The 15,821-nt window shown below is 39.2% G+C and overlaps 1 protein-coding gene across 2 annotated transcripts in view; it reads left to right on the forward strand.

The window, feature by feature from the left end:
• Positions 1-15,821, forward strand: part of cntnap2a (contactin associated protein 2a) — a 421,874-nt gene that overhangs the window by 209,838 nt on the left and 196,215 nt on the right. For both annotated transcript variants that reach the window (XM_084710438.1, XM_084710437.1), the window contains exon 4: positions 6,973-7,120. In XM_084710438.1, coding sequence (XP_084566564.1) covers positions 6,973-7,120 — 148 coding nt within the window. The remainder of the gene's footprint in view (positions 1-6,972; positions 7,121-15,821) is intronic.

The raw sequence follows: 15,821 nt of genomic DNA on the forward strand, positions 1-15,821 counted from the left end.
AGTCTCTGTGGTTGGTATTACATTTGAAGTTACAATGTGTTTATCCCTGAAAACATTGTGTAATTACAACACATGCCAGTGGCTGCACTAGCCACATTCTTCCTACTGTTCTAAAAAAAAATCAGGCTGTGATGTAGGCATTCATTCACACACAACCAGTCACTCAGGGCACCTGTTTGAAGCCAGTTAACATTTCTCTGCAAAAAGTTATCAAACAACTACGAAGAGACATAAAAATAACCACAAAGAGACACAAAACATCTACAAAGGTACATGAAAACTACCACAAAGACAAGCATCCAGAAAGGCAAAAAAACAAAAACAAAAAACTACCAAATGAGAAACAAAACAACTATAAAGGGACACAGAGCTCCCACAAGACACAAAACAGCTACAAAGGGATAAAATAATAACACAAAGAGACACAAAACAACTAAAAAGCAACAAACTACCAGAGACACAGAACAACTACTTCAGACAGACGCACAATAGTTACAAAGGGACAGCGTGTCTCTTTAAGTCTGGGTGTGCTCCTGTAAAGTGTGAATAGGGGCCTTTTACATGTCTGTGCCCAGGGGCCTGTTTTCTCATAATCCCTCCATGCTTGTACGCTTGATGAAAACAAAAGATTATTCGGTTGTAACACATTTATAATTCCCTGTGTCTTTAAAACAGCGTAAAGATTCCTAACTTTAGCAGTACTACAGTTTGCCCTGTTTTCTTTGGCACATACCCACACAAACACAACCACCCACAGGGCTTCACAGAAACACAAATTTCTCTATGGCCCTTCTGTTTTGTCCTGTACACTTGTCGATAAAAACAAAAGACCACACCAGGCCGGACTGATTTCCCCTGCCTCTGTGAGGAAGGAACACACACACACAGACACACAATGGCTCTGACTCTGGGCTGGTCTGAAAACGGGTCCAGCAGCAACAAGCAAATCCGAGAAAATAGCCACCACTTGTTGTTTTTCAGTATCTGGAGATCTGTTCAGTGGAAAGGCCTGTCTCTGGCTGTCAAACAGAGACATACACAGAAACACACACACATGCACACAGATAGATATTCACTGACACACAAACAGAATGAACCCGCACAGGCAGAAATGACAGAAGCGTGTTCAGGAAATGAAAAACATGCAGCCAGGGAAAGTGAGTAAGTGACTGAAGTGTAAGAACTAAGGACAGCTGCTGAACAAGTAGATAATGGGTGTATGTATGCACCTGTGTGTGTATGTGTGTGTGCGAGTGTGTGTGTGAATGCCAGGATGTGTGTCTGGGCACAAGCCAATGCCAACATGCATGTGTATCTTGTTTGCATGGCGAGTGATGGATGTTTGCGTGTGGGACAGAGCCCGCCACAGGGGTTTTTGCTGACCAGCTGTAGTAAAGTGATTGGCTTGTTCTTTCTTGAATGACAGCAGCCCTGGTGGTCCACATGCCCAACAAGGAGTCTGGCTGGCTCTCAGCTTCTCTCATTATTTTTGTTTTCCAAGTCAAGTTTCCCCTCACTGATCTCATGGATTGCTAAAATCATGTGACAGCTCGGTGCTGTTTTGATTCTCGTCCAAGGTTTTCCTTGCTAACTTTAAGCTTTTAAACCAGATCATTTTCCATTTTTAACATTCTCAAATCTTATGCATACCCTCACGAGGGTGGAAAAATCAGAGGTAAATATTTTTCAGTTTGAATCTGTTAAGGATTCCCAAGTGCATCTTATCTTTTTTTGTATGTAATACTGCAGTACATTTTAAAAGTAGCTTGACATACATATTATTAATATACAATCAATGCTAGGCCTAAAGTGGAAGAGCACACTGTAAAAAATAAACTATTTGTTTTAACTTTTTTTTTTAAACTCAGATTAGTGTGTGTGCTCTCTTAAAAATTTAAGTTGAATGAATTTGAAAAGACTTCAGGTAATTTTGTAATGTCTTGTTAAATAAACATGATATTAATTCTGTTGATTGAGAAAACATGTTCAGTAAGCTGACAATAAGTTGAATCCTCTTCAGTGACGCTGACAAACATTACGAACAAATTGAATTTCCTTTCACATTGTCTTAATTTGAAAAATCAGTAATTCATTTCAAGCAGTGAAGCTATTTTGTTCCTGCATTGGTACAAAAACACTATGTGAAACCGTTTACAGTTATTTTATTAAATGTTAAACATATGTGAAGTTGAAATACTTTCCACTCTAACAACAATACTCAAGCTGCAGTGTTCTCCTGTGAAATTCCTATTCCAGTTTTAAATAAATGTTTTTGTCTACCTGTTCATGTTGATCAGTGTTTATATTAATGCTGAATGAGGTAGTGTCTGCTTATGAGTTGTAAGAAATCATTAATAATCTTTTAGAAGGTGTAGATGTTTATAACAGTTAAACAATATATTAACTTGAATAAATAAAACTTGTAGACTATATTTACGTTAATGATTTAGTTAATGAGAAAAGAGTAGTTAATGCCTTCAAAGTCCTTTTTTTTTTTTTTTTTACAGTGCATGTATACACATACATACACACACATAAACACACACAAACACACACACAAACACACAGTGACATACACCATGTAAAAAAACTAAAAGTTGCCTCAGGCACTTTGTGGCCTTTGTTGCTGTAAATTACCTCAGTTCTTGATTAAACAAAACGTCAAAGTGTCTAAGCTCTTAAGTTGCCTTGCACTTACACACACACACACACACACACACACACACACACACCAAAATAAGCGGTTACACTTAGTCACTATATGAAGTGACACACACACACACACATTCCCAATTACTCATTGGTTTGCTGGTTAATGATTTGACTTTGGAGGAGAGGGAATTAAATGGTTGGCTAGGCAGACTTTTGCGAGGTGTTCAGCATACACAACTTTTTTTCCTCATCTTCATCCTCTTCCTCCTCTCCTCCCTATCCTGCCTTCTGCCCTTCGCTCTGCATAGTAATGTCTTTGAATTGAGCTGTTCATTCAGCCAAGCACAGATAAGTGCCGAATAGCGGGATGAACACAATAGAGAAATAAAAGAAGGAAGCAGGAAAATTGGGATGGGGGGATGAAGCTTTCCGGTTGAGACGGAAAATGGTTTTGTTCTCTGTCTTTCTATCTCTCTCTCTCTAACTCATATACCTTGACAAGGGTAAGGAGAGGAAAGTGGCTGCTGGACACAAAGAAGTAAAGTCTGCACACAGTCAGCCAAATCCTCAGTAGATATACGGTATTCAGAATTTTTTTTATTATTATTTTAACTATGAAATGAGCTTAAAGGTGATATCAGGTTTTAACGTTGCAGAAAGGTTTAAATGGCAAGGTGGTGTGTGGGCGATTGTGTGCGTATGTGTGTGTGTGCATATGTGCACATGCAGATTGATACGTTTGTGCTTTTTTGTGCTTCAAATCCTGAGCCAGGACCACCACAGGCATTTTGGAAACAGAATAGTGAAGGACAAACATGTGATGGAGAGCAGAGGATGTGAAGGAGGATTTAGAAGATTTGATGGGAAAAGTGAAGCGAGGGATGAGTTGAAAAAAAAATCTGAGAAATGTACAAACAACTCCACAGGGTGGTGCTAGTCTCAGTGATTAAAGGAATATTTCAGTTTGATGATATTTTTAACCACTTTCCCTTCTTTCAGATGCTCTTTTTATGACTTGTCTTGGCATGCAGTTTGAGGGTATGTTAAACTGTGACTTCATCTGAGCTCAACTCACAGATGCCACAAGTCATAAATTATATAGCTGCTACTCTTACAAGTTGGGATATACACTTTCTGCAACTCATGGGCTTATGACCTTGTTTGAAGTTTTCCGGTTGAGAAACATTTTCTTAAGTACACCATAAAACAGAGGTGAATATAATGATGAGTAGTTAGTTATAGTTTTCAATTATTTTTTTTAAATCATGTATTTATTTAAGGTTCGGTGTGTAAGATTTAGGGGCATCTATGGACAGAATATGGCAGCTGGATGAAAATGGCTTTTTTTTTTGCCTTTTCCAGTGAAATAAATGGTTTGTTGCCTCCAATGGTAACTTCAGCGACTCTTGCCCCTTCCTCATGTATATGTTCCAGCTGAGTCAGCCCAGTGTGGCAGAGTTTGTACCTCGCTTGAAGGTGCAAGTCTTGAGTCAAGCAGCTGTAAATCAGTGTATAAACACACGCATTTTCTATAAATTCTTTACAATTGAAGTCTCCCAATATTGTGTTATTTAAAAGCTTTTATTGTGAAGCTGCAAAATCATGAAATGTTTGTTTTTTGTCAGCAGTAACTCCTATACAGCTGAAAGAAAGAAACTGCTAGAAAAACTAGAAAACTACAAAAAAAAAGCAGATACCTCAAAGTACAAACATCTACGCAGGAGTGAAACTAAGCTTCAAAGCATAGACATCCAGTTGGAAGCTACAAAAGTAGACAGAGCTGAACACACATCATAAAAAAAGGATGGCCAACTCATCTACTGGCAACTGGAAAGGAGTCAGTCGCTTATTTTGTACTACGTTTGGACTTCAATCCTACTTTGGCTCTGACCATGTGTAAATAAATAATAAATAAACCAGCTTTAAATAAGAATCAACTTGTGTCCTGATTGATTTCCCCTTCATCAGATGCGCGGCCAAATAATCTCCCTTTCCACTCATGAAAATGAATTTGACGATCACATTCTTGGGAGCCACTCAGAAAGTCAAGAGCAGGAACATGACATATGGTTTCCCTTCGCTGAATACGACACGACCAGCAGAAATGTCATTTTCATGGCTGGCGACATAGTACATAAACAGCAGGGTCAGTGTGTGAGTGAGCAGCAACCATTTCCCTTGAAATCAGCTGCCCTTGAGCAAGTCACTTAACCCAGATCTTTAGGATCTGTGCACCTGCAGAGAGTAGAAGCTGCTGTTAAAGTACAGTGAAGGGCTCCCCGATGAGTCATGTGGAGCTGTGTGAATGTGAAGCAGGGCGCTCATAAAAAAAAAAAAAAAAAAAAAAAAAGCGGGTGTGTATGTTTGTGTGCTCAGTTAACCTTGTCTGGATAAATAAAGATTAAAAATGAAAGTGAGGGAAATGGACTTAGGAGATAGAGGCACTGTTCACCTCATGTCCACTCCCTCGCCGCAGTGAAAGTTCAATGGCTGTGAGCTTAGTGAGAACTCTTGACCATCTCCTTCTTTGCAGATAGCATATCTTAAGGGGTACATACTGGGGTCACTGAGGAGTCAGCTCAAAGCAGACTGTCTGAGCAGAGCCTTTTTTCCCCCCACGCTCATCCACTGCCCTGCCCTCTTCATGTCTTATCTAGAATAACACATGGCTGTCTCGTGTCTTGCTCTAGTCTAGTTACCTGCTAGGCTATTAATGATGCCTCTCTCCAATGGTTTGTGCCAACTGTTCTGGGCATCTGTGTGTATAAGAAAAACATGGGGAACGGTGGCAGTGGTGTGTGTGTTTGTTTCAGAGAGCAGGAGAAAGCACAGAAGCAAAACTAGTTCAGGAACTGTGACCATGTGGATTACTGGGTAGTTAGAGGTTTTCCGTCAGAGGTACTGAGCAGGAGGAGCGGAGAAGAGAGAATGAAAACAGGAAGACAGGAGGTGAAAGAAGGGCTCTTGTGAACAATGCATGGTACTGTAGGTTTTTGCTGCTGTGAAACAGTATACTGCAATGGGGATTAAAGGGATGGTTTGGATTATTTAATGTAAGGTTGTATGAGGTGCTTATTGATAGTCAGTGTATTACCTACGATACATGACAGCCTCCAGTTAGGAGAAGCAAAGAGAGGTACCGGCACAGACGCTATGAAGGAGCTGCTGTGGACAAAAAAAGAAGGTATTTTAGCTACTAAAAAAGGTCCAACGACAAAAACTTTACTTTGCTGTTAATCAGGAGACCCCTGTTATTACAAGCCAAATATCGCTCTCTCTAAACCAACCAAACTCCATAGACAAAATCAATAATTTTACCTCACAGAACACAGGGGCTGCTCGTCTACTGCTGCCTCAATCTGTTAGTTTGTTTGTGTTATTGTGTGACTTTGTCGTATTAAAAGAGCTGTTCGGATTCGCCACAGTCAGTGTCTGTTTGCTCAACAGACATTTTGACTTGTCAGAACAAGAAAAACACAGGTGAACTTAATAACAGTAATTATGGCTTAATTCCATTAAGTGTCCCTGGGTTACAGTACCTGTAACAGTGACAGTGAACCAGCATGAACAATAGAAGGACCTTCCGTAACTGGAATGGAGCAGGTGGACCTTTTTTAAGTGACTGAAATACCTTTTATTGCTGATCCCGCAGTTCAGTGCTTTGCTTCTGTCCTGATGCCTCTCTCTGCATCTCCTAACTGGGAAGTTTAACGTTGTTCTTTAAAGCTGCACATAAGGAAAGTGTATTGTTTTGATATTATAATGCAAAAAAGTCAAAGCTGGTGTCCAGAGCACTGGTGTGTATGTGCACAGTTAAGTAAATAAATCACTGGACAATTTTGCAGAGAAATTGTGTGTTCTGACTGGCTTTGTACATATTTGTTTTGTTTGTAGGCAACATGATGTTTCCTGAGGTTGAGATTGCAGAGACAGCACTAACTGTCTAGCACACACAGTGCTAATCTGACAGGGAACTGTAAACCTCATCAGTTACAAGCTTTCATGAATCTTTAGGGACCCAGGAATCAGCCTAAATACGAAATGATGTTAGCAGGGAGTGTCTTACATGCACTTCAAGTTGAACGTAATATGCAATTTCCTCTTCAAACCCCCTGCAGTCAGATTGTCTTATGGCGGGCATATTAGATATGTAGACTCATAATTATTTTGTATGTTTTGTGAGTGTGCACCTTAAGGGCAGGATGTGGTGAGTGGAACAAATGCTCTTGCTCCTAGTCCCAGAGCTACTTGTTTGACTGCAGGCTTGTGGCTTTGATGTATTTAATTTCATTGTGTGTGCATGTGTGTTTGTGTTCTCAGGCCTTCTCTGGGAACTCCAACTCGGAGAGTGCAGTTCGCCATGAGCTGCAGCAGGGGATCGTGGCGCGCTTCCTGAGGCTCATCCCGTTGGACTGGAGCGAAGAAGGACGGATTGGGCTGCGCATAGAAGTCTACGGCTGCTCCTACTGTGAGTAACACATACACGTAGTCTTTAGCACACATGCTGTGTTTCTGTTCTACTGCTTCCTTTATATTTCTATTTTACATACACACACACAGTACAACACCTGTAACACCTGTAATCTTCATACAGTATAAAAAAAGGTTGTGATATTTTAACAATCACGGAACAGGAAAGTTTAAATAACAAATCTAAGACTTCTGCGCACTTAAGAGGTTTATTTTCCCCATACTTTGTTCACAAATTTGATCATATCAATATTAGGGAGAACTCCACTTTTGCCAAGATAATCCATCCACCTGACAGGTGTGGCACTGAATTATGCATATGTCATCTTAGGTAAGAGTAGTGATGCACGGGCCACAGTTACAAACATGTGCACCGTGGTTAACCCACAGAACATTCTGGTTAATAGTGGATGGGTCATGGGTGTAAAATAGGGTGCATCTCCCCAGAGAGAAAGAAAGAGACGCTGTGTGTGCAGTTACACTTAAAACACAGCAGCATGACTTATTTGATTCTGTTTCCTCCAGAGAGGTTCCTCTTTCTTGTCAAGTTTGTCACTACAGTTTTTAGTTTTTCTGTCCCACTATATTTGTTGCAGTAACATGCACATGGAAACATAACTGAAAGTGCAGAGCACAGCAGTGCAACTTCATTGATTATTTAATTTTGTTACGTCTGGAGTGTTTCCTCTAGTCAAGTTTGTCAAGTTTATATACAAAGGAGAAGTGCTTGCTAACACAGACTTTAGCTGAATTGTGAACATGTGAGAGAAATAAACCTTTTGTGTGTAGATATTTTTTTTCTTCAACTTTTTTCTTCAAAAAAAAATGATTGCATTTATATTTTTGTTGAGTACAAAATATCAATCTAGTACTTGAATAAGTATTTCTAAGTTATATTTTCAAGCAAGTATTACTAACATTTGTAATTATGGATCCATGGGGAGAGCCTAATGATGATTTGTCAGCTCCAATCAAGTCACACTGGGTTTTTCTTCATCATGAGTTAATTCTTTATAGGAATCAAACACAAACCCAGTGTGGCAACCTGCGCAGATACATGCACATGCTGTGCGGTTATATGCAGTGCACAGATACAGCCTGACAGACACATACAGATGCACACAGACTTACACACTGTCTTTTGCTTTCTAACAAATGTATCATCCAGGGAGCTGACTCTTGCAGCCTCTTTGCTCTCATCCTATTAAAGGCTGCCAAATTGATTTTGATAACAATTTTCAATTAAGGCTCTGCATAAATTACTGTTAGAAGTGACACACGTACATCTTTCATTCCAGAGATGCGATTACACTGTGTGTGGATATGTCTGTGTGTGTGTGTGTGTGTGTGTGTGTGTGTGTGTGTGTGTGTGTGTGTGTGTGTGTGTGTGTGTGTGTGTGTGTGTGTGTGTGTGTGTGTGTGAATACAAGGGCATGCATTGCATTCTAAGTCAGCCCTCACCCCTTTGATTATATTTCCCTCGTTTCATTTCCTTCCCACGTTAAAATAAAAGCAAGTCAGTAATGATAAGGATGACAAGATGTGCTACAAACACAGAGATGCACACGTGTACACACAGAACAATAAAACACAGACATTCAGCCCACTCTAGGTTCAGACTCATCACCGGTGACTGTTTTTGTGCTTAAATAAAGTCAACTTGTTACTATTTTTTGACTAGAATGGCTTCCACCCCTTTATTCTCCAACAGTGTCACATTAATGTGACATATTCTTAAAGGAACATTTTATTTTAAGCCATTTAAACTTTAAATGGTGTCTTGCAGGTTCATCATAATAATTCCATTGTGCTTAGCTTTTCTATTAAACAATGAAGAAGGCAGAGAAGATTTTTTTTTTTGTTACAGATTTCCTAAACTGTCAGCATAACAAGATAACCAGGGCATGTTCAGATCATTTTATAATTTATAAGCAATACTTTACTTATATGTCTCCAAATGGAGTATAAAACATGATAGTCAAGTATGATGGATTTTATATACAACAAGGTATATTTCTTAACTTTACTGAAAGAAATATTGACTAATAGCTTATACAACAGTGAAGCTGGCTGTCAGGTACCAGTGTTTGAGTGAGTTGTAAACAACAATTTTGGCTGGACTGTGGCCCAGTCCACACGTATCTAGGTATTATTTTATACAGCGTTTTAAAACTAATATGATCTCCCTCCAGACGTGTCTCAGAATAATCTCTGTTCATTTTAACATGCTTAAAAAACACATATCACACAACAGTTCATGCACGCTGGATATCCGCATCCCAGTGTAAACAAGAAGCAGATTGTAATGGTGAGGCGGTGACTGCTGTCCTCATGGATAATGCTATTTTCATTAAAATATTCAGCATTGTGTTTTTTCTCACTGTTCCATCATTGTAACTTCAATGGTCTTTTCCATATTTCTAAATAGAGACAATATAACATCTATTCCCTCAACGTACAAACTCCTACTTCATGTTTGCCAATGATCGTTATAGTCTACATTACTCACACATGTACTCAGTCACTTTTTCTCTTTATTTTTACTCTGCATTATTGCTATACAAATGTACAGTACCTTTGTATCTAGCTAGTCTGGTTGCCACCAGCTTGCTAAATGTGAAAGTAATACTGAGACTGATTAGACTAGACTGACTAAAGGTTAGATCTGATGTAGCTTTCATTTGACATATTTATTCTGCAGCCTCTCCACATCATGTCTGTAGTCTTCAAACAGCATGGCAGGTCTTACTAATGTTTCTGCAACAGGTTTGTTGAAATTCAATATCCACTGGCTGGTTTATGCATTAAAAAAGGTCATCTCTTCAGGTGACAAGATCCTAGCATTTTTAAAGAGAGGTTTCATGGCTTAGAAGGATATTGTAGCCAGTTACAACAGTCGAGGAACAAAACACGGTAAAAACGTGATTTTCAAAGGGACCCATTTGTTTACAGAATACATAAATCTGAATTTTCTCTCCATTAAAAAATCCCCTTCAGCCTCTCCTATGCCACATAATAAGAGAATATGCACTCCGAAAAAACCCCAACAGTGGAATTAAAGTGAGGTTTAGCAAAATCTGGACAGGAAAAGATAATGAGTTTCACTTTTTCCTGCCTTAACAACAGCTAATGCTGACACGACCTTAGCCAGCAACGGCTCCAGCAGAGCTGCTTGTGGGCCAGTAGGAGAACACTGTGATTATGGTTAACTCCCAGATGTAACTGTTCTTCAGCTGTGTGAAATGAATCACAGTGAATTAGATCATGTGGGCTCTCTCCAGCTTCCCTTTCTTAGATTAAAAAAAGGACTATTATTTAAATAAATTTCTGGCCCTGATATTCTGTCATTCAACAGACAGACCATCTGGTAAAACAGTGTTTGAAGTAAACAACAGTACTATCAAAAGAACATATCTATTTCTAGGCCAAATATACAAAGAGAGTTTCTGTAATTTTGACACATATGAAAGTTGTCCACCACACCTTGACATCTGTCAGATGAGACACATAATAAATACACAATCAGGTGAACACATGCTTACAGCTCGGATATCAGAGATAACACACACGCCTACGTATGTACACATACACACACACACACACACACACACACACACACACTCCCCCCGGTCGGCTGTGTTGTCTGTCAGCTGTGTTTTGAAGCCCACGGTGCTCTCTCATGATTACGCTGTCACTGCTCCTTTCTTCAGCATTCAGTCAGAAAATGAGAACTCATACATTTGTCTGTTCATCTACCCATCCCTCACTCCCCACCCATCCCTCCGCTTCTCTTAGAATCAACTTCCTCTAAATGTTTTCCTGCTTCCCAGTCCAGAGATGAAAGAGGAGAGGAGTACAGTGTGGTGCAATGACAAAGAAAAGAGGATGAAAGAACAGAGCACAAAAGAGATGTAGTAGGAGGAGAAGGAGGCAGATAAATATAGATGTTATGTTCCCGGCATAATCACCAAATATGTTGGTTGTAGATGATAATTCTGGGTTTTGAAAATGTATGATAATTAAATGCAATACCATATTATGACTCATCTAGGACTATGCAGTGAAAAGGCTGTGTGTGTATGTGCCTGTGCCAGAGCTAGAGGCTATAAAGGAGTCGTGATCCACCGTGCTGTGGAATTTACATGCTCATTTCCATTTTGATTAACATAGGATCAACAGAAAATCAATTATTTCATAGATGAGTCAGGAAATAGTAAAGCCGGTGTGTGAGAGAAAGGGGACTCAGACAGAAACAGAGACTACAAATTTAATTTTCTTTACAAACGCCATGCAAGTAAAATTTCAAAAGAATACAAGCATATCATATCTGACTTCAGCCTGTGACCTATTTATACCGACAATACTCTAAATCTGTTGTCAGGATGATGTATCACCGTCATCAGCTGTCAAGCCTAAGCAATGTGTTCATGTAAATTTGTTTGATCGTATCTAATCAGCTTAAAGATCGTCATTGTAGCCTTCAGGCTCAGGAGTGCAACAAATATAAGTAAAAGGGGGAAAGAAAATATCACAGTGCAGAGATGAGACCGATTTTTGCACTGTACTACAAACAGCTGAGCAAGCTTGGTACCCAGCAGAATTTTGGCCAAGTTCCTCCTTTCTTGTTTGCATTTTTTTCCCCCCAAGGATAGCAAAGTTATGACCCACCCTATGAATCCTTGGCTAGTACTCATTGGTTTGGGTCATTTGAGTTAGATAGGTTATTGGTGGACTTACGGTAAAAATATCAGGGTAAGCCAATCAGAGGCAGTGTAAGGCAAGACATGCCGGCTTTCTGTTTCCTGTACTTTGTTATGGTATGTGCTCGGCTTATCTATGTCAAAAGGGGAACCAAATTTTAAAGATGGTTAAAAGATGTTATTGAGGAACTGTAAAAACAACATTGTTTATAGTCACATTGTAAGTTAGCTAATGTGAGCACAATGCTAGCTAACTAGCTAATAATTTTGCTTGGCTAGCTAGTTAGCTAGCGTTTTACCAATGTTAGCTTTTTTTTTTTGTAGATTAGCTAGCTAGTCTTTTGCCAACGTTAGCCATAAACCAGATGTTTTGTTTTGATGTTTTTTTTTTTTTTATCAGATGTTTTGCAAGCTACAACAATAGCTAACTTAAGATGTAACATGTCGCTTTTATAATTCCCTCAGCAAAATCTTTTAACCATCTTCATGTTTTTTTCTTCCCAACATAGACAAACCTAACACATAATAATTAAAGGAAAAAGGAAAGGAGAAAGAAACTTGGAAAGGGTCATTCCTTTTTATTAAGAAGAAATCTATTGATTATTGTCATTTTTTCATTTTTAAATAATTTTGTCTATGAAATATCATGGTAACATAGACAGTACAATTCTTTTCATTATGAAGAGATCCATTGATTATATTTTTCTATAAAATATTAAAAGCAGTGATAACATGTATACCAGAGCATAAAGTAGCATCTTACTTGTCATTATTATGTCTTACCAACAGTTCAAAATGCTGAAACACAACGTCCAATTATATGAAAAGTCTAAGAAGGTCATACTGTGAACTACCTGCTTTCATGCTTTCAGCCACCTAATTTGCTGTTTTCTCGATGACGAATGTTGCCATAGATACAATTTAAAGTTGTATCTACTTTGTGCGTGTGAATTGCACCTTCGTTTTGCCGTGACATGATGCAGGTGGCATCTCTGTGGTGGTCTTTTACAATGGCTGATTAGCGAAAATAATGAGCAGGACACTACAGTGACGTGTGAGTATGCAGCCAGGCTAATGTTAGCCAGTTCAGTGTGTCTTGGTATGCCAGGGTGTGCAGGGACCTGCATGGTACCATAATTAACACAGACGTATCGTACTGCTGTATTATGGGAACTGTTTTTTTCTGTTGTGTGTCACCTCATTGGGCCTTGACTACACACACACACCCACAGTAGATTCATTAAGTGCTCAGTCAGCTCTGGTCAATCATGCCTTTCTCTGCCATTTTTCTCTGGCTGTGCAGACTTTCATTCCCCTCGCTGTCATATAACAGGTTGTGACAAGTTCGTTATTTGGAGAAAAAAGAAAAAAAAGAAAGCTTTCACGCCTCGTTGTTTTGTTGTAAACTATACAATCAGGCCATTATCAAAAGTGACACATTTAGAAGACGCTGTTAGTGCGAAGGACAACATGTGAAATAACTATTACAGTTATTATTTTTCCATTTGAATTGGAGAATTGTTATGAGCATATAGTGGTTCAATTTCAATTCCTATTATGATTTCAAGGGTTTCCCTTGTTGCTCTACACACCACACAGTTACCATTGTGCAGGTACACCATTATGACAGTGATTCACTGAAATCAGCTTCTAGGGCCAGGAAGATACACTTATCTTCAAATTCAATACACACAGGAAGTTCTGGCCTTTAGAATAAACTTCATGTCTTTGCTGTGTTTGAGTGTATGTATGGACCCATCAGATGTACTTTAGGACAGAGTTAAAGTAACTATTTTCTGGCCGTTGATCTTTTAACTCTGTTCAGGAGTTAAAACTGAACTCTTGGAAGTTTAAACAGTAATTCCATGCAGAGTAAAATCCAGTTTTCATCTTGAGTTGATTTCAAAGTGTTAACAGTCAACTCTATTGATTACCACAAAAGTACAAAATCCAATCTACACAGTCAGAAGTACAAGATGAACAGATACTTGAATATGTGGCATCTTCACTAACAGCATAAATAAGTTACAGCAAACATTTACATTTAAAACAAATTTCAACAAAGACAGCTTAACGGATTAGAAAATGTATGTTGGAGTGGAAGTGGAAATGTCAAATAAATAAAGAATTTATTATTAACCCAAAGTTAAGTAGTAGTTAAATACTCATTGTCAAAGATAACGCACTAATAACGTGTTAATGCAAATTCCGTTATTAACACACGTTCTTATTGGCCTGATCAGCAGCTGGAAATGAATCAGCTCGCAGTCGCAAAGACGCGAGTTTCTGTCACCTGACAATGTAAACAGGCTTGTCTGTTTAGGCAACTGGCTCAGTGCAAAGAAACAGAAGTACAGGAGGAGGGAGAGGAGAGAGTGTTGTTGGATTTGTGTACTTTTAAGTACTTGATTACTTCGTGCTGATTGATCATAACTGCGAGGGAGGAGAGACGAGCTGCAGGAAGGAGGGAGGGGGAGCGAGTGTGTGTGTGACATGCCGACTGATATAAAAGCTTTATTGATCATGAATCCTGACGTTACTGTACACTTCTGTGGTTAAAATACTACAGATTAAAATATTTCTCACTGTAACAACCAAACTAACAGACGCTTGTCTTCTCCACAACACGTTATTACACTGCTTTACTGTAAGTCATGATGAAGAGTCCAGATGCTGTCTCTCCTCTTCATCTCCTCGGTGTTTGCTGTCTGCTCTGGTTTAAAACATCCTCACTGATGTAAACTGTCAGAGTGACACTGATGTAAATGAAAATTCACTCAACATCTACTCACCCCTGTGCTGATGCGAGGATGGGTGAAGATCTCAAGTTCACAAAACACTTCCTGGGTTTCAGCGGAAACCACCGTTGCAGAACTCAAAAAAACTCACAAAAACATGAATATCACATATTGTTTAGTCATTATATAGACAGAGCTGAATAAAGATGAGGATTTTTCTCCTCAGAGGACAATATTTTATTATCATTATTATTATTATTACAATTGTTTTATTTTATTTTATTAAGAATAATAATACTAAATAAATCAGTAAAAACATATAAATAGCAACCCTTTCCTAAAATTCTGCTGGTTCTGTGGTGTTTGAATTTTAAATCTGAAGCCTGCAGTGAACCACACAAGCTTCCACTGACTTTTCTATTAAAGTTTTTCGTGCTTTTTGGCCTTAATGTTAAATTGAGCTGGTCAGTATGCTCATCTGTGCCTGTTGGAGAGATAATATTAGCTGTCACATCCAACCATCTACATCTCAGTCACCCTCTGTCCACATCTGTGGGTCAGGGTCCAAAATGGCATGGTCTCCAGGGTCAGGCTCCTAAAGCCTCACCTATCTTGTGCACACGCTATCACAGCTGCCCCGGCTAGAGACCAAGCAGTCGTCCCCTGTTACTCCACATTAGCCTCTTACCCTCTGTCTGTACCTCACAGTAGTCTGCACGTGGAGGAAAAGCCCTCCATCCTCCAGAAAGTCTCCCTCCTGACACCAAGCACTCAGCTGAGCTGGCAACCCTTTTCTGAGCGGCACACCTAGATCTGCAATATCTCATAGAACAATTGGAAAACTGTCAGCTACCAGCACTGTTTCCACCATAAACGTGACAGAAGAAGATGATGAGAGGGGCGGGGAGAGAGCCAGAGAAAGAAAGAGGGATAAAGTGAGTGATGAAGTGATGGAAAAGAGAGGGGGAACTAAAGAGGGAAGTAAAGAAAAAGAGTGGAGAACAGAGGGGAGTAATGGAGAAAGATGAAAGTGGGAAGAGAAAGCAAGAACTAGTGCAAGAACAAGAGTGAAGTATAAAGCCACAAAAGAGATGGAAAGATGTATTTCTACCCAGTGAGAAGCAGCATGGGATCATTTGGGAAGTAGTGAAGTTGGAACAAAGGAAACAGATGTAATTTTATCCAAACCCCCTCAGCAGGTGTTTATCATGAAAGGACAGACTTGACATAGTTGTGTGTGTGTGTGTGTATGTGTGTGTGT

Source organism: Lutjanus erythropterus, chromosome 21 (genome assembly GCF_056507025.1).
Source record: "Lutjanus erythropterus isolate fLutEry1 chromosome 21, fLutEry1.hap2, whole genome shotgun sequence".
Taxonomy (NCBI): Eukaryota; Metazoa; Chordata; class Actinopteri; order Lutjaniformes; family Lutjanidae; genus Lutjanus; species Lutjanus erythropterus.